This window comes from Rhipicephalus microplus, chromosome 6 (assembly GCF_043290135.1).
Source record: "Rhipicephalus microplus isolate Deutch F79 chromosome 6, USDA_Rmic, whole genome shotgun sequence".
In the NCBI taxonomy this organism is placed as follows: Eukaryota; Metazoa; Arthropoda; class Arachnida; order Ixodida; family Ixodidae; genus Rhipicephalus; species Rhipicephalus microplus.
The window spans coordinates 107,264,835-107,290,698 of NC_134705.1; the positions used below are offsets into that span (position 1 = coordinate 107,264,835).

General features: G+C 42.4%; 1 protein-coding gene across 1 annotated transcript; it reads left to right on the forward strand.

Annotated features, from left to right (window-relative positions):
* The first annotated feature begins 219 nt into the window (after positions 1–219).
* Positions 220–25,664, forward strand: LOC142765974 (uncharacterized). Its single transcript, XM_075867782.1, has 5 exons — positions 220–430; positions 12,565–12,612; positions 20,050–20,097; positions 23,613–23,660; positions 25,557–25,664. The coding sequence occupies exons 1-5, from the start codon at positions 341–343 to the stop codon at positions 25,662–25,664; spliced, it is 342 nt and encodes a 113-aa protein (XP_075723897.1). The 5' UTR covers positions 220–340.
* The last annotated feature ends 200 nt before the right edge of the window (positions 25,665–25,864 follow it).

Here is a 25,864-nt window from a genome sequence, read left to right on the forward strand (position 1 = left end):
CGAGAATCAGAACATACGCGCAGCTTTGAGCCACTATTCAATAAAGGGCAAATAACATTTAAGCACTAGTTAGGGATCGCACACTATCAACGTTTACGTCATCACCGATTCATATCGGTAACAAGAATGCTAATGGTTACGTATCACTTAGAGAGAGAGAGAGAGGTAACTTATTGGAAGGCAGAAAGTTAGGCCTGATCTAGTGTGCTCTAGCTAGCTACTGTACAGGCCAAATATTGCCTCAGTGACGCATCCTAGCTGCTGTTTGCTAACTTAATTTAGTGAGTGTCGCAAACAGCTTTTTAATTGGCCGCGCTCAGCGGACCCTTGGTACCCAGTTATGAGCATTCAACTTCAATTTTTCGCACTTTACTCCACCGCTTTATTGCTGACAATGTTAGTGGAAAAGTCTACATGCCCAAATGGAAAAGTAAGTATGCTTATATGAGTTCAGAAATATAAAGCTTTGTAATTTTTTACCTACACATAGGCAACCAATTTGGCAGATAATTCACTTCTTTCCAAACAATTTACGGAAACTGTATCGCCGAAGGCAACTTATATATTCTTTGGAGCTCAGCACCGCTATACCACGTGGAGTGGGATACAAGAGTAGTTCCGATGCGAACTTAGTAAGAACATTTATTTGCGTATGTTTTATACACAGCTGACGCGTGTTAGTTTGGTAAGACTGACTGTTCAGTACACTAAGAGCTTCATTTACCACTCGTGAGAAATTCGGGCATTCACAGCCCGTACTTAGCAGTTTACAGAAGTTTAATCATCATCATCATCATCATCATCATAATCATCATCATCATCATCAGCCTGACTAATTCCACTGCAGGAAAAAGGCCTCTCCCATGTTCCGCCTGTTAACCCGCTCCTGTGCTTGCTGCTGCCAATTTATACCCGCAAACTTCTTAATCTCATCTGCCCACCTAACCTTCTGTCTCCCCCTAACCCGCTTGCCTTCTCTTGAAATCCAGTTAGTTACCCTCAATGTCCAGCAGTTATCCTGTCTACGCGCTACATGCCCGGCCCATGTACATTTCTTCTTCTTGATTTCAGCCATGATATCCTTGACCCCGGTTTGTTCTCTAATCCACTCTTCTCTCTTCTTGTCTCTTAAGGTTACACCTACAATTTTTTTCATTGATTGTTGCGACGTCCTCAATTTAAGCTGAACCTTCTTTGTAAGTCTCCAGGTTTCTGCTTCGTAGCTAAGTACCGGCAAGATACAGCTGTTATATATCTTCCTCTTGAGGGATAGTGGCAATCTACCTGTGATAATATGAGAGTGCTTGCCAAATGTCCTCCAGCCCCTTCTTATTCTTCTAGTTACTTCAATCTCGTGGTTCGGCTCCGCGGTTATTACCTGCCCTAAGTAGACATAGCCTTTTACAACTTCAAGTGCACTATTACCTATCTCGAAGCGCTGCTCTTTTCCGTGGTTTTTGTACATTACTTTCCTTTTCTGCAGATTAATAGTAAGACCCACCTTTCTACTTTCCTTGTCTAACTCCGTAATCATGAGTTGCAATTCGTCCCCTGAGTTACTCAGCAATGCAATGTCATCGGCGAAGCGCAGATTACTAAGGTTCTCTCCACTCTTATCCGTAACTGTTCCCATTCTAGGCTTCTAAAAACCTCCTGTAAGCACGCGGTAAATAACATTGGGGAGATTGTGTCCTCCTGCCTTAAAGCCTTCTTGATTGGTATTCTGTTGCTTTCTTTATGAAGCACTATGGTAGCAGTTGATTCCTTGTAGATTTCTTCCAGGATGTTTATATATACTTCATCGACGTCCTGATTTCGCAGTGTCTGAATGACGGCTGATATTTCTACTCAATCAAACGCCTTCTCGTAATCTATGAAGGCTATGTATAGTGGTTGGTTATATTATGAACATTTCTGTACTACCTGATTGATAGTATGAATGTGGTCGATTGTTGAGTAGCCTGTTCGAAATCCTGCTTGTTCCTTTGGTTGAGTGAATTCTAATGTTTTCTTTACTCTGTTAGCAATTACTTTTGTAAATAGCTTCTATACTACAGAGAGCAAGCTGATCGGCCTGTAATTCTTCAAGTCCTTGTCATCTCCTTTCTTATGTATTAAGATGATGTTAGCGTTTTTGCAAGACTCTGGTACTCTTCTCGTCAGGAGACACCTCGTATACGGGGTGGCTAGTTTTTCTAACACAATCTGTCCTCCATCTTTCAGCAGATCTGATGTTACCTGATCCTCACTAGCAGCTTTGCCTCTTTGCATGCTCTCCAAAGCTTTTCTCACTTTTTCTGTTATTACTGGTTGGGTGTCATCTGGGTTACTACTAGTTCTTATAGTATTAAAGTCGTGGTTGTCCTGGCTACTGTACCGATCTCTGTAAAACTCCTCCGCATTTTTACCTATTCTATCCATATTGGTAGTTATTTTGCCTTCTTTGCCCCTTGGTACATATATCCGATTTTTGCCTATCCCAAGTTTTCTCTTCACTGCTTTGACGCTTCCTCCGTTTTCCAGAGCGTGTTCAATTTTCTCCATGTTATACTTTCTTACATCGAATACCTTACGCCTATTAATTAACTTCGATAGCTCTGCCAGTTCTATTTTGTCTGTTTACATGAGACTTTCATGATTTGACGCTTCCTAATGAGATTCTCTGTTTCTTGGGAAAGCTTGCCAGTGTCATGTCTAACTACCTTGCCTTCAACTTCCACTGCAAACTCCGTAATGATACTCGTCAGATTATCATTCATTGTATCTACGCTAAGGTTGGTTTCCTCACTAAGAGCCGAGTACCTGTTCTGAAGCGAGACTCTGAATTCCTGTACTTTCCCTCTCAGTGCTAGCTCACTGATTGGCTTCTTGCGTATCAGTTTCTGTCGTTCCTTCCTCAAGTCTAGGTGAATTGGAGACCGTACCATTCTATGGTCACTGCTTCGTACCTTGCCAACCACTTCCACATTCTGCACGATGCCTGGGTGTGCACTATTTATAAGGTCTATATCGTTCTTATTTTCATCATTAGGGCTCCTCCGTGTCCACTTGTATTTTCCGCGTTTTCGGTTGAAGGTATTCAAAATTCGTAAATTATTGCGTTCAGCGAATTCTACTAGTACCTCTCCTCTGGCGTTTCTAGTACCGATGCTATAAACTCCTATTGCCTGGTCTCCTGCCTGCTTCTTCCCTACCTTTGCAATAAAGTCTCTCATCAGTATAGTATACTGTGTTTTTACTTTACTCATTGCCGATACAACGTCTTCATAGAAGCTTTCCAACTGAAGGGTCATCATGGCTGGATGTAGGCGCATAAGCGTGTACCACCTTCATCTTGTATCTTTTATTCAGTTTAATTAAGATACCTACTACCCTTTCATTAATGCTATAGTATTCCTCCATGCTACCAGCTATGTTTTTGTGAATTAAGAACCGCCCTCTCAGTTCTCTTCTGTCAGCTAAGCTCCAATAGCAAAGGACGTGCCAATTCTGTAGCACCGTATAGGCCTCATCTGTCCTCCTAACCTCACTGAGCCCTATTATATTCCATTAAACACCCTCTAGCTCATCGAATAGTCCAGCTAGACTTCCCTCACTAGATAAGGTTCTAGCGTTAAACGTTGCCAAGTTCAGGTTCCAATGGCGGCCTGTCCGGATCCAGAGATTCTTAGTACCCTCTGCTGCGTTGCAGATCTGACCGCCGCCGTGGTCAGTTGCTTCGCAGGTGCTAGAGACTGAGGGCCGTGAGTTATTTGACGTATGCATGTGGAAGGTAGTGGCCACACACTCCACCAGGGTGGCCAATCCCTCTCTGGTGAGGGAGTGTGTTTCCGGTGGCGGTTACCGGTGAGGCCGCACCCCAGGCCTCTTAATGCAGTTTCATCACCACGCGGATTTTATTTTTTTATCTGGTTGGGAACTGCGTGGCACCGGGATTTGAACCGTGGACTTTTTGCATGCGAGGCGGATGCTCTAACCACTACGCCATCGCTGATTGCGATGGCGTAGTGGGTACAAGTAAACTCTACAACTCTACAAGTAAAGGACATTAAATATGAGCCCATGATCAAGTTTACAATTTCATTGCCACATGCACTAATGCAAGCACCCTGATAAGGCCAGTTCCCACTGATATTGTTATGTGTTCTCAGGCAATGCACAGAAATTGTAAGAGAAGCATGAAAGTGGGTTTACCCCTGTTCCTTTTATTTTATTTATTTGAAATGAAGCTGAATTTAATAAATTGCATTTATTTGCTTATTTAGAATAGCATCTTCAAGTATAAACATATTGAAGGAACTGATTGCAATATAATTTTAGCAACTACTTCACAGTTACAGGTAATAAAAATTAGCTTTACAGGTTTTTAGGAACCTAGCTCTCCAATATACATGAAATTCACTTCTGCAAGCATAAGTACTACAGCTAAAGAGACACACAGTATTCTAGTGGCTGAATAAATGGTGCAAATGAAAGCTGTTTAGTTTTGATTTTAAAATATTATTTACAGTCATTTATGCACCTGACTTGAACCTTGGAATGTGTGATCAATCAGTCACTTACAAAATCAATATATGCTTTGCAATCAAACAGCAGTCATTTACCAAAAACTATATGAATAATGGCTTTGTATGAATGTTTATCATTTGAAAGACTTCATTAGGTTTTTCAGTCTGTAGGCAAAGAAATTTTTAGCCTATTTGCAGGCTACCATTTAGCAATCTGCTGTGCCTTCACAGCAGATGCCAAGGAATTCATGCCGAAAAGACAAGTTATATAGCAATTATTGTTGTCTAAATAAGTTGAGTCTGTGAGCTTAATGTGAGGCTTATCTATAAGCAGAAGTAAGTTCAGGCAATAATACTATGCCAGTAATAACTGCTTGTCTTTTCCCCCAAGTATTTAATAATAAATAATGTATAAAACAACACACGCTTCATAAAGCAGTTGCTTTATTCTCAGCTATGAATCATTTTGCAAACAATAACCTCTTAGAAAGAAAAGAAGAAAATCATAGAGAAGTTTATTCATTAAAAAAACTAGGATTGCTCCGAGTTGATCGGCCAATTCATTGTGATGGCTTCCGCAGCTAAAAAAGACTACTAGAATTCATGCGCAGAAAACTGAAAGGCCATCGTAGAAGTAAGCAGATCACAATCATGCTCAGCAGGGTGCTGATAGATTTGTGAACGTTCTGGAATGTAGCAAGGAATGGCTGCTTGAACAGTGAGTTGTTAATACAGCCTCAACGTGAGAGCAAGTGAAGTAGTGAGTGCATGACGAGCCGTCGCCACATGAGCGACGACGACGAAGTTGCGCTTCAGCTGCTGCGCACGTTCAAGCCGAATACGAGAGAACAAAGTTGCGCCATTTATAGTCAATTGTTTGCAAACGACTCCAAAGTACTATACGTTGGGTTGCAAACGCATTATGTCGCTCCCCTACTGGCAACCCAGAAATCTTACGTCAATGTTGAACCTTCTCGTACTTCTGTTAATCCGCGGAGTTTTATGACCACCATCAACTATTCGTTGAACGTGGCAGCCGTTAACTCCAGCTGACCGAGAACACCACGCCCAGCAGCAAGGATTGGCAGTATAGAGACACAACGACATCACGACGCCGAGTTAGATGTACTTCTGAGTATTTGTTTTTCTACATCAGAATACATTGGCAAAAAGTATTTATATAACTAGCTAAATATATTACGATGTATCGGCTATACCACAATACAGTGCCATACGCGGGTATCGTTAATGTTTTTTTCGGAAATTAGCTGATTTGTTTCATGGGGTCAACAAGACATTTCCGATCTAAGTAAAGATGTTCTACTGGTCGGAGACACAGTGACCTTAGTGATGGATTCTCCACATACACAAATTGGCGCATCTTGCAAACAATAGTCGCTACTGGTGGCAGAATTGCGGAAATAATATTTCCGTCTTCTGAGAAAGGTATAGCCCTTCAAGGCAAAAGTCACGCCCTTAAAGGTTTTCGGGTGGAAACCCCTTTTCGTGAGCTAATGAATCATGTGTTAACGCTGAACCAAGGCTGGCTGAACTGCAGTCAACTGAGGAGCTCTTCTGGCTTTAGAGAATTTAGCGCTACGATCTTTTATAAGGTCGGACTTAGCTTCTATAAGCTACAAATTTAGCGCTGCGGCCTTCACATGAGCGAGGCCATCCAAGCCTACCACTAAGGGCGTCACCACAGACATGCCTGTGTAGGGAAGATGGACATCAGACTGTCTCATTCTCTCGTGGCGAAACAGTCTGCCCTGTCCAATCGGAAAGAGCAGCGCCTCAATTGCAGGCTGTGCAAAAGTCTTACCGATGTCAACAAAAGTGCGGAGAAATGCTCCATGCTCCTCTCTAACTAGCGATGGGACAAGATTTGCATTTGGTCCGACAAACAGATGTGGAGGGCAGGTCCTTAAAAGCGCCTAAAGCCCATGTTGCGTGACACCGCTAAATCAAACAAAATGCGTAGACTGACTGACATAGTTCATGCAACTACTCAAAAATCTTCGGACAATTATGTAGTGGCAGTGCTTATTGGGAAAGACTTGATTTCGCCTCCGGCCCACCATTTCCTGCCTCCGTATACGAATCGCGTGCAAATCAGAATTGGACGCAGAACTTGGAAGCGAGGAGAGCATTGAGCAGGCAATGCATGACTTAAACACCAGGACAGCCCCGGTGCAGATAAGATCACGAACAAGGCTTTGTGAAACTTTGATACCAGTTCAGTGGAGTACCTGACGGATGTCGTGAAGCAGGCGTGGCAGAGTGGTCGTGTCGTGGAGACGTGGAAGTCGGCCAACACCTTTCTCATTCCCAAACCGGGAAAACCTGCTAGCCATCAGTGATTTCTGGCCCATCTCCCTCACCTAATGCATGCGTAAGGTGGCCGAACATGCCCTATATATCAGGAGAACCGACTAGCTCGAGGAGACGTTTATCCCGTTAACGTTACACGCTTCAGGGTGGGTCTTCGACGCAAGCCCAAGAAGCTGATAAAAGGTAATTTAGAGACACCAACACAAAGAACTTAAGAGGCATACCGGGGATGACTTGAAGGGGGCATTCGACAACGTTCTTCATCACTTCTTGCTTAATGAGACCTAGAGCTCTGGGCTTGGCAAGCGCTAACATGACTAAATGATTTCATTCCTGACTGATATAAATGCCCTTTTCAAGATGTGTTATCTTGCTTTGGACGCCATAAAGCTTGTATTCAAAGAGACGCCACAAGGTTGAGTGTTATCAGTGGCCATGTTTATTCTCGCTGTGGTTGGATTGCCTCAAAAATTCTTCCAAGTCGATGACAGTGGTAATACTATCTGTGCCGACGATATCGCAATATGATGTACTAGGGACAGCGATAGTCAAGTAATGGCCGTGCTACAGGAAACTATTGCATTCATGGAGGTCACTCAAAACCAACAAGACTTTAGTGCTCTCCACGAAAACCAGAACTGCTTCTGCACAGACCCACGTGCAGGTGCTCCAAACAGAAAGGGTACCAACTATCGGAGGACGTCAACACGACTCTTGGGATAGGTGAGGGTAGCTTGATCCCCAGAGTAGACTGCCTTCGTGTTCTGGGTTTCATATCCCATCAAAGGGCTCCGATAACCTTACGGATGAAAATTCGCCAGGAAAACTGACAATGCCATGAGACTGATACGAGGGGTTGCCAACAGGGACAGAATCTTGCAGAACACAACTTCGTAAAGGTAGTGCATGTTTTTGTGATGTGTCAGTTCACCTATCTTGCAGCCTTGCACAACTGGCAGAGGTTGGAGCGTGACAAGCTCCACACGTTATTCAGAAAGGCCGTCAAGAGAGTCCTCAGGCTTCTCATACACACAAGCTCGAAGAGACGGCATGCACGACACGCTGGAAGAAATAGCAGAAGCACAGGAGAGGTGCAATTCGCCAAGCTGCTCACTGCGCGTTCTTGTAGAAACTTCCTGCAGGAGCTGAGAATTACACTAAATAAATCAAGTCTCACTTCCCTAGAATTACTCGCGAACACTGAGAACAAATCACCGTGGTCCCCATCCCGCGAAATGTCCACCCCAAGCATAAGGAGGTTAGAAGACAGGCCAGGGTGAATTCTCTGCTACAAAGGGCTCAGGAACACTCTAAATACTGTTGCTTCGTTGGTGATGCCCAATAAGGCGTGTGCAGCAGTGCGCATTAACCACGAGGACGCTCACAAACTCGGCAGAGGTCAGGACTATGGTGGCATAAATAGCATAGCAAGCGGTAATTGCATTGGCCTTGCTAGGCAACAGGAGGTGGACAATTTACAGTCACTCGTGATCGGTGGTCACAGGACTTGCCAAGGCCACAATATTGGAACCAGCATTGTGGATTTTTCAGGGCAAAGAGATCAAACTTAACACACTCGTTTGGTTCCCGGCTAATATGGGATCCATTGGGGGAGTCCCACCGAAATTCAGCGAGTCAGTCCGTGAAGCTCCACGAGGACTGTAAACCGCGTGGCTATGACGGAGGGGGGCGTTTATGTTTTGAGGAACCGGGACCCTCCAATCTTGTAAAATCAACCCACAAAATATATTTTACCTGGAGCCGAGACAATCGAGTACCACGCAAAAAACCAAGCAGACCTCAAGCTCTAGCACTCAGACTTCCTTAAGTCAGCGTGTACCCTGACCTCACTATTATACTCAAGATTTATGCTGGAATATACCCAACCTATACAATTTTTCTACGATGGTATATCCAACCTTCAACACATACTATGAGGGTGCCTCACGTTACGCTGTGGTGAAGTCATCGCGCCGTCGAAATAGGAGGCTGCTATTTCAAGCTTCAGAGTACAACAACAGTTACACAGTAATGGACAGTCGAAAGGGCCCGCAACGCAGTATAGAAACTTGGTCTTTCTCTTCAGGAGTGGGAGTGGCCCGCAACGCACTAGTGGACGTTCCGAAAGGCCTTATAAGTTATCCCATGCGTTACATAAAGGTTACAGCTTGAATATAGTTTGTAAAATAGTGTGAATAGAACTGTTCGGGGTTGCCTTATGAGCGAAGATTGGAACATTGGTGAAGGGTTTGCGAATTCTAGGTGCATAAAGAATTTTCTTTAAACACAAAGCTTTCTTGACTTGCAGCTTTTAGGGAGAAAAGAGCAGCAGAAATGTTGCTTAGGAAATATCGTAGGAAGCATAAATTATACTATTGTTATCTTTAACATTGCAAGACGCTCGGTACGAGTGCTAGATATATGCCAGCTTTTCAAGCTTGCCCCTAAATGGTAAACTGTCTTATCATATGCAAGTACATCGCCAAAAATACTGCTCGCACACAGTGGCTTCTAAGATAATATTTTTAAAGCTTCAGTCAACAGTGTGCTGGTGTGCATTATTTATTGCTTCTGTTCATGCTATCTTACTTTCTGAGTTCGCCTCTTCCCGGTCTAGAAAGTACGTATCTAATGTCTACATCGCAGAAGTGTGTCCTCTTTGTGCATTCTATAGTATACCAAGCACTAAGTTTGGGGGTTTAGCGTCCCAAAACCACTTTATAATTATGAGAGAACCTGCAGTGGACGGCTCTGGAAGCTCTGATATCCCTTGGTTTGTTTATAGTGCACCATCTAAGCACTCAGGCATCTCTCAATTTTGCCTCGAATGAAAATGCGGCTGTTGCGGCCCGTTTTCGAGCCCATGACGGACCTCCTTGTCAGCAGCCTAGTTCCTTCGCCTCTAGACCAACGTGGTGGGCTGTTTGATACTACTCGATTGTCAAAAATGCCGTTTAACTTGGGTAAGTGCCGAATCACAAATGTTATTTTGAACCCATCTCGGAGACGCAACGATAACCTTGGTACAATAAATAGCCAGCAAGTGTATAACATCAGGAAGCTTAATAGTTAGAGTCTTCGCATTGATACTCAGTGTTCATATGCAGTGCCATGCACATACATGTGGGCATCACGTAAGATTAGATGAAAAACAAGACTGATTGGAAATTTGTTTAAATGACTTCCGTCTCTAATGAAATGGAAAGACAGCAGAGTGATACCGACAATCGTCTACGTAAACATGTATATACCTTAACGGCACAGTGGAACCATCGTCATAATAGGCTGCAGTGGCGCCCCGTAACTTTTGACGAATAATACGAACATTACCAGTTATTATACGCAAATTCAAACCCATTAGCCTAAACCAATTTATTGAATCAAGCATAGGAATTATGGGAGGGCGTATCCTTTGTAGTATTGTTACGAGAAATATCTAGAGCAGATGATAGCTGGATAAATAGTCTGCACCTTCATGAAAAATATCTTACGGAAAATGTTGAGGTAGTTCACACCAGTCACGTTAACATTGCGCCCCGTGTACAAGAATGCTTGATTGCATGCTTGCTTACTTGTTTGTGCCTATGCTTTGGCTCGTGCCCACTACAGGTGATTGGTCGTTAAACCAGTGGTAGATATGATGCGCATAAAAATTTTGAAATTCAACGACTTAAAATAAAGTATTCAGGTATTTAGAGAATATGAATTTTTATAGGCTTAACAACACGCACTAATAAAAGAGGTACATAAAATTTTTTGGAAATGGATGAATAAATTGAACACAACGAACTAAGACTTCATTCAGGAATAAGCCCACGAGAAATCCTTCTTGTTCGAAAAATCCTAGGGAAAATTGAAAAACATCCTATGCAGACGTCCCTCTTGCTGTGTCCGAGAGAATATGCTGCAAATAAAACAATGCTTTCAGAATTAGGAATAATGCTTCGAGTTCTGAATAACATTTCAAAATGCTCTTTTGTTTCCAAAAGCTTGTGCAACGTAGGCAAGAAAGAAAAAATTAGCAATGTTTTCAGGCTCCTGACAGTAAAAGCAAAGGAGAGATGGCAATTGAACAGACTTGTGTTGAGAAGAATTCAATTAGGGAATCCAGAAACAAAACTTTGTGAAGCACACTTTAAATTTTGGGTGGGGCATCAAATGATTATTACCTCAAGCACAAGAAAAATGACCATATTCTTGAACTAATAACATGCTTTTCATGAAATCCGGATGTAAAAACGATGTACAGAAGGGCCTCCGTAAAAAAGACGGCATTAGTTACTATGAATATAACAAGACAATATAGAGACCTCCGCGCGAGGGCTTCAGCCACTTCATCTATAAGTATGCCTCGATGACCTGGTACACATACCCACTGCACTGTACTCAAGTATTTAGAGAATAAAGGAGCCGAAACTTTCTTATGGATCTCGATACGAAGAGCCAATCAGTAACTATACCAACTGCCTAATCAGTTACAAATATAGCGGTAAACCGGGAGTTCATTTCCAGGCCCACGACAATGAAGTTGGCGCATTAATTCATTCACTGCCATTTTGACCCCCGTACATGTGGTATCTTTTATTAGCTGTGACGAGTTATAGCAATCACGTGAAACCATTAGATCTGAGGAAATCCTGCCTTATGTGGGTCTATAAAACTCTATCAGGCTGGCCTATAAAGAATTGTCATTTTCTGCTTCCTAATCCTTGAGGCGGAATTTGTAAATCTCTTCGTGATCGATTTTATAAAACGCTTCTTTCATAATAGAACTTGATGACTAATAAAGTGATGTTCTGAATAGGGCAGCGCAGCTTTTCGTGTAGGGCAGCATTATCCCAAGTTTGTGCTTGCTCGAGAACGGGCAAGCAAGATTCAATAGCTTCAGGCTGGGAGTTGACAGGATTACTGAAATCCTTTAAGTCATCTATTTTATTTCTAGCCAGCAAGAATTTGCGTCAACATTTGTGAAACAAAAAACTGATTGTTTGAATTGGTAGTTTATTAGCTTTCCGTTGGTAGAAATCAGGATAGTTTGTTCTCAATGGAAGACCGGAATGTTTCTAGTCAGCGCGAGTTCATCATCAGAAGGCCCCGGACACAACTCAAAAGACCTTCTTAACAAAGAGATAAACAGACAATGCACTATATAATAAGAAGTGATCAAAATGAAAGCAAAGTTGGGGCAAGTTAACAGCAGAAAAACCTCGACCATCAAAACTGAACAAGTATGCGTTTTGAGATAGCATAGCACCTGTGCAAGGAAAAGTCAGCTGTTATGTATTGTCTAGTGCTGTTGGTTTGATTGACATGTGGGGTTTGACGTCCCAAAACCACCATATAATTATGAAAGACGCCATAGTGGAGGACTCCTGCAATTTCGACTTCCAAGGGTTCTTTGACGTGCACACGAATCTGAGCACATGGACCTACAGTATCTTCGCCTTCATCAAAATGAAGCCGCCGCAGCTCGGATTCAATACCACGAGCTGTGGGTCTGCAAACGAGTACCTTAGCTCCTAAACCACTAGATCAGGGTGGTCTAGTGCTGTTTCAACTTTCCCTATTGAGCAGGTAGGTTGAAACATCGGCAGGTGGGTTGAAACGTTCACAATCATTCGTTGCGAACAAGCGTCAATGTTAATTGTACCTTTTTTATCATCGTTCTGTGATTTCAGGAGTGAGTTCACGGACACTGCGCGTGCATGTTTTTTTTGTTTTCCAGCACGGGCCAGCGAGAGATCGTTCACCTCACAGTCCTAGCAGATATCCGGTAAGTTGTATTCAAAGTATTCTATCCTTGAGGACCAAACAAAGCGTTTTTTTCGCACTATAAGCCAGACACGAAACACAAAAAGAAGAAAAGCCTAAAGGGTGAGCCAATAGGCTACAACTTTTTTGTGGAGCCTAAACTGGCCCGATAATTCTTGGAGAAAGTCACAGCGATCATACATGGCGAATATTGAAGCACTACAGGCTATTTCATAATGGAAATAATTTTTAGCGCCCCTGTCTACCGCATGTGCAATGGTTCTCGTACGCGAAGTGATGTAACCCTGCCCAAATCTGGCTAGACCAAGTGAACATGCTGGTCAGATTACGCATGACAATTAGGTGGCACGCTGAGGAGGATCAACCGTTTTGTAGGCAGATGTACAGATAGGACTGGTGGACGTACCGCCCGTACCTCTTTCAAGAGGTGAATTCTTAAGACGCACTGAGGTCTATATGATACCAATATACACAGCGACACCATATAGGCTCGCCACCTAATTATTGGCGTTGAAGTCAAAAAATATACTTCAGCTCGTTAACCGTCCATGAATGGTGCTCTGCGAAATCCTGGTTCTGCTACAAAAAGTTGCATTCAGTTCATTGACGGATAAACAAAACTGCACTCCGACATATGTATGAAGCCAGTTTCGTGGGTTTGCCGCTAGCCAGTAGGACCATCGGTGTAGCGCGTTTCGGAATGTTTCTGGAGGTGATTGTTTGCAAACGTAACACGCCATCATTATTTATGCTGTCAGGACTACAGAGTGGCTTCTGCAAGGAAGCAGAATCATATAACACGCCATTCAGTATCGTTTGTGTCACAGCCATGCCTAAACTCTTGCAGGGCCAACGCAATTCATGGCACTCTGATGTTGCAGGTTCGATCAGAAGGATGAAAAAATCAATATCGACAAGAATGAACACTATAATTTCCAGTGGTGAAGAATTGCACGTTTCAGAATTTTTCTTGAAAAACAACGCTGTTCAAAAGTAGCCGCTTAAGCAGAAGGGAAGTTAGCAGAGAGGTGGAATTTATGGCAGTAATTGGTTGTTTCATCGCTCGAACAGTTGCGCTTCACTGACCAACCGCAAGCGAGTTGGCGGCAAGCGTTGCTGCATAATGTCCACAGTATTTCATGACAATCTTGTAGAATCAATACACAAGAAACCTAGAATTTTATAGTCCTCTTGGTTAGGCATATAGGTCATTCAATCTAGGGTTATTTATGAGGGATAAATAATATTCGGAATTGACGGGACGTGATGTACAACACCCAGCAGTTGTGATAGCAGGTGTTAGTTCACCGTTACTGTCATATTCGCTGTTTTCACTGGGGCCTACGTTCAGTGAAAATGCTTTCTCGTAAGCAAAAGTTTTGTTAATATTAGTGGTGAAAACAATCTCCTGAACTTCCTCCATTGAACAACTTTGACCCCTTCTCTCCACCACGCTGTCTGGACGCGAAGATTTCTCTCACACTTTTACGAGAGAATATTTCTCCTCGCAGACACCAGTTTTTTGTCGCAGCATGTATCTTGTGCTTGCACTGTATCCTATCAAGTTCTCATGTAAGGTACACCTAATTGCATAACGTCCATGAAAAAGCTCAGAGATCTCACGTACAGTGGGAATCGATGATGCGCGAAGCACAAATGAGAAATGTTGATGTGTCACTTTAAAATCAGAACAACGTTACGAGGTGGAGGTAAATGATGCAGTACATGACTTCGGTGTCATGATTATACTGTTTGGATGTGTCATTTACCTTCATCTATTCACGTCACGTGATACCAAATTTCGTATATGTGGAGCTAGCAAAACAGCCGCGAGCCCGCTATAAGCGTGGTGTGTTGTCATGTTCTCACATGACACGCGTGTCAGGGTTATCATGTTTGCACCAGTCATATATTTCGCCAATACTTGACGTCACGTAACACTAAATTTGGTATATATGGAGCTAGCGAAACGGCCGCGAGCGCATCATGAAGGGCCCATGATGCTCCAATGTAGAGTTGACGCGCACCTACGCTGGGCACACGAATAAATGTGAATGAATACTGGAAACGCGAATGATTGGAAAACCTTATTACAAATATTTTTTTTTGGTGAAGGTGGCACCCCAAGTCTGACGCCAGACGCGACCAGCGTCCGTCACGCGGCCTGATGGCAACCAGGGTGAAATGTGACATACTGCTAGAGTTCTAGTACACTTAATACTGCCCTTAGCGCCGATGTGTTACGCAGACAACGCTGTGTCTCCCTATTTTCGTGACGGAGGGACGCCAGACGCGCTGAAACACACATGCGTCGAAGCAATGCAGCCTGGCTGCGCCATGAGTATAAGGTAGCACAGGCACCTGGCGTGGGAACGCTAATGTGACGCGACTAAATAAACGCCGGCGAGTATGCGCACCGCCTCACGTCGAAATGTATTGGCGCCTTGACTGTGGCATGTAGCCATGTTCTCACATGACACGAATCTTTTGATTATCAACTTTGCACCAGACACATACCTTCGTCATTAATTCGCGTCACGTAATACCAATTTCGGCATATGAGAAGCTAGCGAAACGCCCACGAGCGCATTATCAGTGTGGCAAGTAGTCATGTTGTTACAGGACACGCATGTCGTAATTATCATGTTTGGATGTGTCACTTACCTTTGCCGTCCGTTTGCGTCACGTAATACCGAGTTTAGTACATGTGAAACTTGCGAAACGGCCGCGAGCGTATCATAAGCGTAGCATGTATGACGATAGGTATAGCGCGAGAACGAAACGACGACACAGAGACAAGAAGAACACGAAAGACACTTCTTGTCTCTGTGTCGTCGTTTTGCTCTCGCGCTATAAGTATCGTCATGCCATACCAACTAGCCCAAGCTGCCACACTTCTAGGTAGCATGTAGTCTCGTCGTTTCATGACAAGCGTCTCATGTTTGTAATGTGTGCACTAGTATCGTACCTTCGCCATCCATTCACGTAACGTCATACCAAGTTTGGCATAAGTGAAGCTAGCGAAACGGCCGCAACTTATCATGAGCGTGGCATGTTGTCATATTGTTACTTGACACGCATCTCATGATTATCATGTTTGCACCAGTCATAAACCTTCGTCATTCATTCTCGTTCTGTAATACCAAATGTGTGTTATAAGGGACACTAGCGAAACAACCGCGAGTGCATCATGAGCGTGGCATGTAGTCATATTGTTACATGACACGCATGTCATGATTATCATATTAGGGTCAGTCACTTGTGTTCGCCATGCAATCATCCCATACCATACCGGTTTTGCAACATGCGATGTAAACGAAACCACCGCAAGATTTGTAGGACTACGAAATGTCAATGAAGACATTCATGACACACATGTCATGGTTTTCATTTTATGAATATTCAGATATGTTCAACATACAGTCATGTTAAGCCATACCAAGTTTAGTACTGATACCATTTTCTAAACGGTCATGAGAGGCAAAAGTAGTAGGTGGCTAGATAGATAGATAGATAGATAGATAGAAAGAAACGCTCAAAGTCACCAAAGTTCGCTAAAGAATGCTTCGCATTAGAAATTTGCCAAACAGACAATGGCTAGCTTTGTCGGTGGGCAGTTAGCTCCACCGTGTTCGCCACCTGGCTCCATCGTATGGCACTGACTAACAGAAAAGCAATCGCCCGCGCACGCAACTAAGAGACATTGGCGCAACTGATACCTCCATTCCCTGAACAGAAAAACTTGATATTTTAGTCATTTGTTTTTCTTTGTTAACTAGAAGTAAATTTTGAACAAAATATGTATTTCTTAGCGAACTTCGTCGAATTTGAGCGTATCTATCTATCTATCTATCTATCTATCTATCTATCTATCTATCTATCTATCTATCTATCTATCTATCTATCTATCTATCTATCTATCTATCTATCTATCTATCTATCTATCTATCTATCTATCTATCTATCTATCTATCTATCTATCTATCTATCTAGCCGCCTACGACTTTTAGCTCTAAATGCTGCTTGGATAATGGTGTTCATACTGGAATCAATATGGCATAACATGACTGTATGGCGAGCATGAGTGACTAGTCATAACAAGAAAATCATGGCATGTATGTCTTAAAAGTTATAATTTACATTTCATGGTCTTGCTGCTCTAGTGGTGTTTACCTTCACATGAGAAGTTTCAAGACAGGTATGATATGACATTGCAGCCTGGTGAACACAAGTGACAGATCGAAACATGATAATAATAACATGCGTGTCATGTAACAACAAGACTACATACCACGCTCATTATACGCTCGCGGCCGTATCGATAGCTCCACCTATATGAAATTTAGTATTACGGAATGTGAACGAATGACGAATGTATGTGACTGGTGGAAACAATAATCTTGAGATGCGGGTGATGTAAGAACATGACTACATGCCAAACTCAATGCGCCAGTACACTTCAATGTGATGTGACCCGGCGCCCGTGTACGCCAGCGTTAGTGTCGTCACGCCGGCGATGCCACGCCAGGCGCCGTTCTGCCTGCCATGTACACGCAGGCGCGTGCCGGGCCGCGTTGCTTTGACGCATTCGCGTTTGTGCACGCGCGGCCTCTATTCGTCACGAAGAGAGGCTGACGTAGTACTGTCTGGGTAAAGTCTTCGGCGCGAAATGCAGCGTGCCGCATTTCATGTCAGTTGCCGCCGGACCACGCCGACGGACGCTGGTCGGGCTGGTCGCACCTGGAATCAGACTATAGACGAGAGTACGTCCCAGCCGCCTTCCCTCACTCGCAGAGACGGCATAAATTTTTGGAACTGCCAAGGCGCGCCCCGCTATTATGGCATGCAGTTTCTCTGGGACTTTAAACTGCGAAAAAACGCCTGTTCATGCTGCGCCCGCTTATAAACTGGGATCTTGGTACAACTGGGATGTTGCGCTGTTATCGGTTGTGAACTAGCGTAAGAGCCCTGCCGTGGTGGTCTAGTGGCTAGGTACTCCAACCCACTGGTCGCGCGATCAAATGCCGGCTGCGGCAGCTGCATTTCCGATAGAGGCGGAAATGTTCTAGGCCCGTGTGCGCAAATTTGGGTGCAGGTAAAAACTTCGGGTGGTCGAAATTACCGGAGCCCTCTACACGCCTGCTCTCGTAATCATATGGGGGTTTCGGGACTTTAAACACCACATATCAATCGACATTCAACGCAAGAGAAAGAGATTGCTGAGGACTTTCTTTGAAGTTTACAGCCCATCGCGCGAGTTGTGAGGGGGCGGCGTTTTGCGATTGCACATCTACAACGAAAAACGCTGAGCTTGGTCGTGCTATAAGATGTAATCACAATCAGCAAGGAAAACTACGAGCCAAGTGAAGTGTGCGAGTGAGTATACTTATTCCGCTAATAGAAACGTGACTCCAGCTGTCCACTTTACAGCAGCGATTAGTGTGCAGTATGCCTGTAGTATGCGGCACAGAACTGCTGCCGGTACCCTTTCACAGGCCGCATGCCAATAACAGGATACGTATTACGACTCACGCGTGAATGCACGCACCGCGCATGTTTAGTACAACTGTATCGGCCTACTATCATCAAGAGATGTGAACGGCGCGGAAAGTATTGCTTTCGACTCGGTCGAACTGCGACATGCCTTGACTGTCGCTAGGCAAATCCACGTGGGCTTTCGGCTGGCCTAAACGTAGCATTATAAAATCTTGTTCTGGCTGGCACTTTTGCACTTCTTGTGTGATTCGAGTGCCCGGCAGGACTGGCAACTGCTACACATGTGGTGCATTATCGTAAGCCGTATTCTAGCGGTACGTACACTGCGGCTTACAGCACAAGCTCTACCTTGTCAGAACCAAGGGACGCCGCAGATAACGCTGTTCGAGTTTCTTTCAGTCGGATAATACGTACCTGATGATGTTGCTTCCGCAGTCTGCAATGCACGTGCTGAAGACTTCCCGGCCTGTCGAGAGAGGTCTTCCCGACGTTTCACACAAAATCAGCGTAAAATTCCAGCCCAAGAACAGCGCGAAACATGATTACAGCCGCACTCGGGTTGTGAAGTTTTGTGTTTCATTTGCAGAGCATCTGCTCGTGTACCAGTTGAGGGTGTTGCTTCGCCGCGCTTGCAACAGATGGCGCCACGCACTTTTCCATGTGGCAGCAAGCACTGACTTCGCTGTGTTCTGGTGTAAAGAGGGTCGCGTTTTCTAGCGTTGCGTCGCGGCGGCCAGCGTGCACGCGCGTCAACATTAAGTCGGTGTATATTGGACCCTTAAAGATTCACTCGGGGCCGTTTTGCTATAGCTCCACTAATACCATATTTGGTGTTAGGTAACGTGAAAGGATGACGAGGGTATACGACTGATGAGAACATGATAATAATGACACGCGTGTTATATAAAAACATGACAACATACCACGCTTATGATGCGCTCACGACTGTTTCAATAGCTCCAAATATACAAAATTTGTTGTCACGAGACGTGAATAACCAAGAAAGTAAATGACACGTTAAATCACAATACTTATTACATGCGTGCTCGCGGCCATTTCGCTAGTTACACTTATGCCAAATTTGGTATACCGAGACGGGATTGGACGACATATGAAAATGACAGGTCGAACTATGATAATCGTGAATTGCGTGTCTTGTTAAACATGACTGCATGCTGCGCTCATAGCGTGCTCGTGGCTGCGTCGCTAGCTAAATACATACCAAGTTTTGTATCAGATACGTGAATAGATGACGAAGGTAAACGACACGTCCACTCTTGATAATCATGACAATGAACTCTTGTATAGCATAATTTTCCTCCGCCTCGTAACGTTGTGCTGATTTTAAAAAGGCATATCTACCTTCCTCATTCGTGTTTTGCATATCATCGATTCCCACATTACGAGGGATCTCCCAATTTTTTTAATTAACCAATATTGTATTATAACAAAATTAGTTTTGCATTAATATTCAGAAATTTATTTTGATATGGTAGACGTGCTGAGAGCAAATTGAATTTACGAATACAAGAGCGCACGCGTGAACGTCTCTTAATACAACCAAAAAAGAAGGAAAGATGGCAAACGGTAAAGGGTAGAGGTAACAATTACGTGTATCAAAGACCAGGTCGGTAAGACAAAGGTGGTCACGCTTTCTAAAAAATCTCTGCACAGTACAAACACACCACCAAAAACCTGATAAAACTCCACAGAACAATAAATAAAAATTGTTTTCATTGTTTTCCCCTGAATGGTAAATGCACTTTAGTGACACGTGCTTTCCGAAAGTGCATGTAAGGCATTTATGAAATCTATACCGGAAAGATGGCAACTGCACAATAACTCATGCGCCTTTAAGAATCACCATTTACATAACAATATAGTTTGTAATATTTACTTTTCTGTTATATAGATACCTAATGTATTACTAACTCATTTCCAGACTGACCCCACCCGAGGTCCTGGAGATGTCAGTCACCGAGGGGTCCAGGTGAGTTTTTTCTTCTAATGAAAATTTTTTAATAAGTTATGCTGACCGAAACTTGTAAGTGACTGCGCCGGAAATAAGGTTCATAACCAAGGCATGATACGAGAAGAGACCAAACGAGTGCAGATAACAGTGTATGACTTTTTTCGTATGTGTGAATTTTGCATATATACTGGTACACACACACAAAAATGATGCCGAAAACGAAAACAAACGATACATTGCAGCAATGTTAATTATCACTTCAACGTACAGTAAGAAAAACAGGCTTTGCTTGTTTAAGAATGAAATGAATCGATAGCCTACTATACTGTTACTGTTTTATTTCAACTGGTCAAAACAATTTCTAACATCAACTGTCGAACGTTTTTGGATAGAATATGTCTAGATTGAAAGAAATATCTACGATCAGTATCTCCCTTTCGCCGTATATATATATATATATATATATATATATATATATATATATATATATATATATATATATATATATATATATATAATAAGGGAAAGAAGTGTATACCTTAGGGATCGTTTTTCCATGTTTTAACACATTAGTTATGAGATCTAACAGACAGTAATGCCAAGGAAAGTACAGGGGAAGTTATTAGAACCAATGGAATGTAACTAAGAAGAAAGAAAAGTGGATGAAAAAATAACCAGCTCACGGCTGGTAATTTTTTTTCCACTTTTCTTTCTTCTTATTTACAATCCATTCATTCTAATAACTTCCCCTGTACGTTCCTTGGCATTACTGTCTGTTAGATCTCATATATTTATGTATATATATATATATAAATATATATATAAATATATGAATATATATATATATATATATATATATATAGAGAGAGAGAGAGAGAGAGAGTTCGATCACGTGTGCGACGGGGCGTCAATTCTTGAAGAAACTTTTACACCGATAATAAGTCTCTCTCTCTCTCACTCTCTCTCTCTCTCTCTCTCTCTCTATATATATATATATATATATATATATATATATATATATATATATATATATATATATATATATATATATATAAACAAGTAGATCCTTCATGAGCAGTGACAACGTGGTTTATTTTCACGCTTCAGCGCAGAGTCTGCGTTTCGGCCTAGAGTGTGGCCTTCATCAATCCTGATGAAGGCCACACTCTAGGCTGAAACGTCGAAATAAACCACGTTGTGACAGCTCACGGAGGATCTACTTAACATGACTTTATGCATCGCTATGGCAACTCAACCACCATGCCTATATATATATATATATATATATATATATATATATATATATATATATATATATATATATATATATATATATATATATATATATATATATATGTGTGTGTGTGTGTCAGGGAAAGTAGTGTATACCTAAGGGCTCGTTTTTCTATGTTTAGACACAGTATTAATGAGATATTACAGACAAAACCACCAAGGAATGTATAACGGAAGTTACTAGAACTAATGTAATCTAAATAAGAAGAACAAAAAATGGCTCTCGAAATAACCTGCCGAGAGCAGGAATCCGACCTACAACCTCCAAATAACCCGTTCGTTGCTCTACCACTGAGCTATTATGGCAGCCATCCCCCAAGCCACCTCATTTGATTTATATGTGAATTTAAACGTGGGAGTTTCAGTGGGCGCCACCTGTAGTCATGGCGACGAGTGTGGTACACTCTTTTATGAGCCTCTATGGCGTCACGTAGCACGTAAACTTATTACGAGCTGGCAGCTGACCAATAGTCCCTCGTCTACAACCTAACGGCAAGAAGTCTACCAGTACGAGACCCTTGTTATCGAATGGTGGAAAAAGGTGTATAACTAAGGGCTTCATTTTCCGTTTTTTGACACAATAATAATGAGATCTCACAGACAATAATGCCAAGAAGTGTACACGGAAAGTTATTAGAACTGATGTATTTCAAATAAGAAGAAAGAAAAGTGGCTGAAAAAATAACTTGCCGTTAGCAGGAATCCAACCTACGACCTCCGAATAATGCGTTCGATACTCTACCACTGAGCTAGTACGGCGGCAATCCCCCCCAGCCACTTTATTGGGTATATGTGAATTTAAATGTGGGAGTGTCACTCAGAGCCACCTGTAGCCATGGCAACGAGTTTGTCGCACGCTTTTATGAGCCTGTAAGGGGTCACGTAGGACGTGAACTTATTACGAGCTGGCAGCTGACCAATAGTCTCTTGTATACAACTTAACGGCACCAAGTCTGCCAGTACGAAACCCTCATTAATGAATGAGGCAAAGAAGTGTATACTTAGCTGGTCGATTTTCCGTACTTTGACCCAATATAATGGGATCTAACAGACAATAATACCAAGGAATGTATAGAGGAATTCATTACAACCATTGTGATGAAAATAATAAGAAAGAGAAGTGGCTGAAAAAATGCGTTGCTGTGAGCAGGGATCAAACAAACGACCCTTGAATAACGCGTTCGATTTTCTACCACTGAGCTATCACGGCGGCCATCCCCCCAGCCACTTTATTGGGTTTATATGTGAATTTAAACGTGGTAGTGTCAGTCATAGCCACCTGAAGCCATGGCGGCGAGTTTGTTACACTCTTTTATGAGCCTGTAAGAAGTCACGTAGGACGTGAACTTATTACGAGCTGGCAGCTGACCAATAGTCTCTTGTATACAAGCTAACGGCATCAAATCTGCCAGTACGAGACCCTCGTTAATGATTGAGGGAAAGAGGTGTATACCTAAGGGCTCATTTTTCCATGTTTTGACTCAATAATAATGAGATCTAACAGGCAATAATACCAAGGAATGTATAGAGGAAGTTATTAGAACCAATGTGATGTAAACAGAAAGAAAGAAAAGCGGCTGAAAAAATAACTTGCCATGAGCAGGAATCCAACCTACGACTTCCGAATAACGCGTTCGATTCTCTACCACTGAGCTATCATGGCGGCCATCCCCCTAGCCACTTTATTGCATTTATACGTGAATTTAAACATAAGAGTGTCAGTCAGAGCCACCTGTAGCCATGGCGGCGAGGGTGGTACACTCTTTTATGATCCTGTATGGCATCACATAGCATGTGAACGTATTACGAGCTGGCAGCACCGAACGCGTTATTCGGAGGTTGTAGGTTCGATTAGTTCTCACGGCAAGTTACTTTTTCCGCCACTTTTCTTTCTCTCTCTTACATCACATTGTTTCTAATAACTTCCGCTATAAATTCTTTGGTATTATCATCTCTTTCATCACAGACACACACACACACATATATATATATATATACATATATCTATAAATATATTTATATATATATATATATATATAATTATTGTCTCAACTATTCATTCAGCCCAGGTGTGCAAAGGTTGAAGTGATTGTGCAGTAACGGTAGGAGCACATTCATAAGAGTAATAAAGATACTTTTTCGTTTGTCTAACTATTGTGTTCCTGAAATAAACAATGATATGTAAAAAGTGATTTTTGTGTGTATTTCATTCTCTACTTTCCTGCTATCTCATTTCACAGAGGCTTGCTGGCGGTATGATTGAACTTCCGGCTACTGCTGCTGATCAGGCAAGTGTTTTCAAAGCATACAAAAGCACATCGTTTTTAGAAGTACCAGTGTTACTAGAAAAAAAGGGCACACTCTAAAGTTGCTGAACTGTTCGGCCGTCTCATAACGACAAAATACAGAATATTAGTGCTGATAATAGACAAATCCTAATATGAGCCATGTTTATAGTTTTGCAACTTGCGTAAAATCGTAATGTTACCCTTGTAACAGTGTATGTCACAAAAACACTCACAGTGGTCACTAGACGCCCTCTAAGCGTGCTTTTTAATTATTCGTGCTTGAAGAACATAACTTAGAGTTATCAAATGTCATATAACAACGAGTCAGAGTAGACAGAGGGTAGAAGGAGGAGAGGTGTCTTGCTCAGTAGAAGAAAAAGAGAGCGAGGAAAGAGAGTTCAGGGAAAAAGAAATTTGTAGAGACATAATAGACAAGAAGAATGAAGAAGCGTATGGCTAATAGACAGAGGGTTAGACAAAGGTATGAAAAAAAGAGAAAATATAGTAACCAACATACGCAAGCAAGGGGGAAAACCGAATAAAGAGAAAAGAAAAGACAAAGATGGAAATACCAAACAAACAAGACACAAAGAAGGCCACCGATGTTTTGTGTGTACCTCAACCCCTTCATGCACAGAATACTATATTTTGTGGGAAAGAAAGCCATATTTGGAGGGAAAGTTTTATTAAAAAATTGGCGAAATAATTGCAGAAAATAATTTTTCCCTAAGAAATAAAACTTGATATTTTCAGTTCAAAAGATATGAAGCAATCACCTGAGGTGACCAATTTGCAGTTAGATTGTGCTGGTCCCTTTCTGTGAAAGTACAGCTGTTCAGTTATTCATTCCTCAGCTTTAGTTACTCATAGAACATGCTCACCTTCTCCTTTAACTGCATAGTAAGCATACGTTACACCACAGAGCCACGTCACTGCTGCACATTGAACTAATAAGAACAGCAGGTATACTTTTTTATCTATGAGAAAACCACTGGTGTATAGCGCTCATCACGGCTCGAGTATGACGGCGGTCCGAAGAAAGCAGTTGTGATCTGTCGCATGGAAGCCCCGACGATGCAGCGTCATCTCTGTCAGATTGCGTAAAGCTTTAAAAAAACTTGGGGACCCTAACGCTTTGCCTTTAGGAGTTGAATGCGATAATAACATTCTGTTCCTAATGCTTACTTCAAACACTTGGTGCATGAAACCTTTTGAAATTTTCTACGCACCCACTACGTCCTCTTAAGGAAGTAGGCGCATTAGGGTGTGTGCCTTTTTAAGTGAGGTACCGGCCTTCAGCCATGAAGCCAATACTATATTCACATATTCTGACGCCCATTGGCAATGAAAGCTTGTACCACGCATTATTACTGCAATGTTTTATGTTGCATTGTGAAGCATGTATACAGGACGCATGTGTTTGTGAAGCGCGAAACCTACTGTCATTGCATTTCTAATTAGAGGAAGCTTTTTTTTAATATTTTCTTTAGCAGAGGCAGTGCCATGTGGTTGAAAGAGCCGGGTTCGATTCCCGCTTGGACGTAAACAACCCTGGTTCAGTCCGCACTCCACTTCAGAAGTTTTGTACATTCATTTATTTTATTTGCATCGTTTTAGATTTTTCGTTCATGCATAGGATGATTATTCACTGACAACCAACGATGCCAACGATGCCAGCACGGGTACTGACGCCGACGACGCAAAGTTTGTGAACCGAGTTCTTTAACGTTATTGCATTGTTATGCGTTATTGAAAATGCGACATGCCGGGCTGACTTTTTTTACGAAAAAAACACAAAGAAAAGGTTGTTACCTAGCTGACCTTCGTGAAGAAATTATAAATGACTTGGCTGGTTAGCGGTGACTTGCTTATTCTCTTTTGCGCGAACCTTTGCAGAACGTACTGAAAAGCTCCCACAATTCCATCTGCCTTGCTATAACCTTTATTGCACGCTTTGACAGAGAAACCGACAGTCCGGTGAAGGTCATCTTTATAGGCTCATGAACGTAGCGGAAGTGAGGTCAGCGTGAATCTTGCGCGCCTGCAGCGATTGTGGTGGTGGTATTTTGCTATTATTTACCTCATTTGTCCGATAAATACATGGCCGTTTTCCACGCAGACATATTCACAAGGACTTCAACTTATTCGCCTCAGTAAAAAGTTTATTATATTTAAATATATTAGACAATGTACCTGATTAACCT

What these genes read in the sequence shown, in the direction of transcription:
- LOC142765974 (XM_075867782.1), top strand. Translation starts at nt 341, where the DNA reads ATGAGCATTCAACTTCAATTTTTCGCACTTTACTCCACCGCTTTATTG. An exon ending in CTACATGCCCAAATGGAAAA is followed by an intron (nt 431 to 12,564) that starts GTAAGTATGCTT and finishes TTTGTTTTCCAG; the next exon opens with CACGGGCCAGCGAGAGATCG. An exon ending in TCAGTCACCGAGGGGTCCAG is followed by an intron (nt 20,098 to 23,612) that starts GTGAGTTTTTTC and finishes CTCATTTCACAG; the next exon opens with AGGCTTGCTGGCGGTATGAT.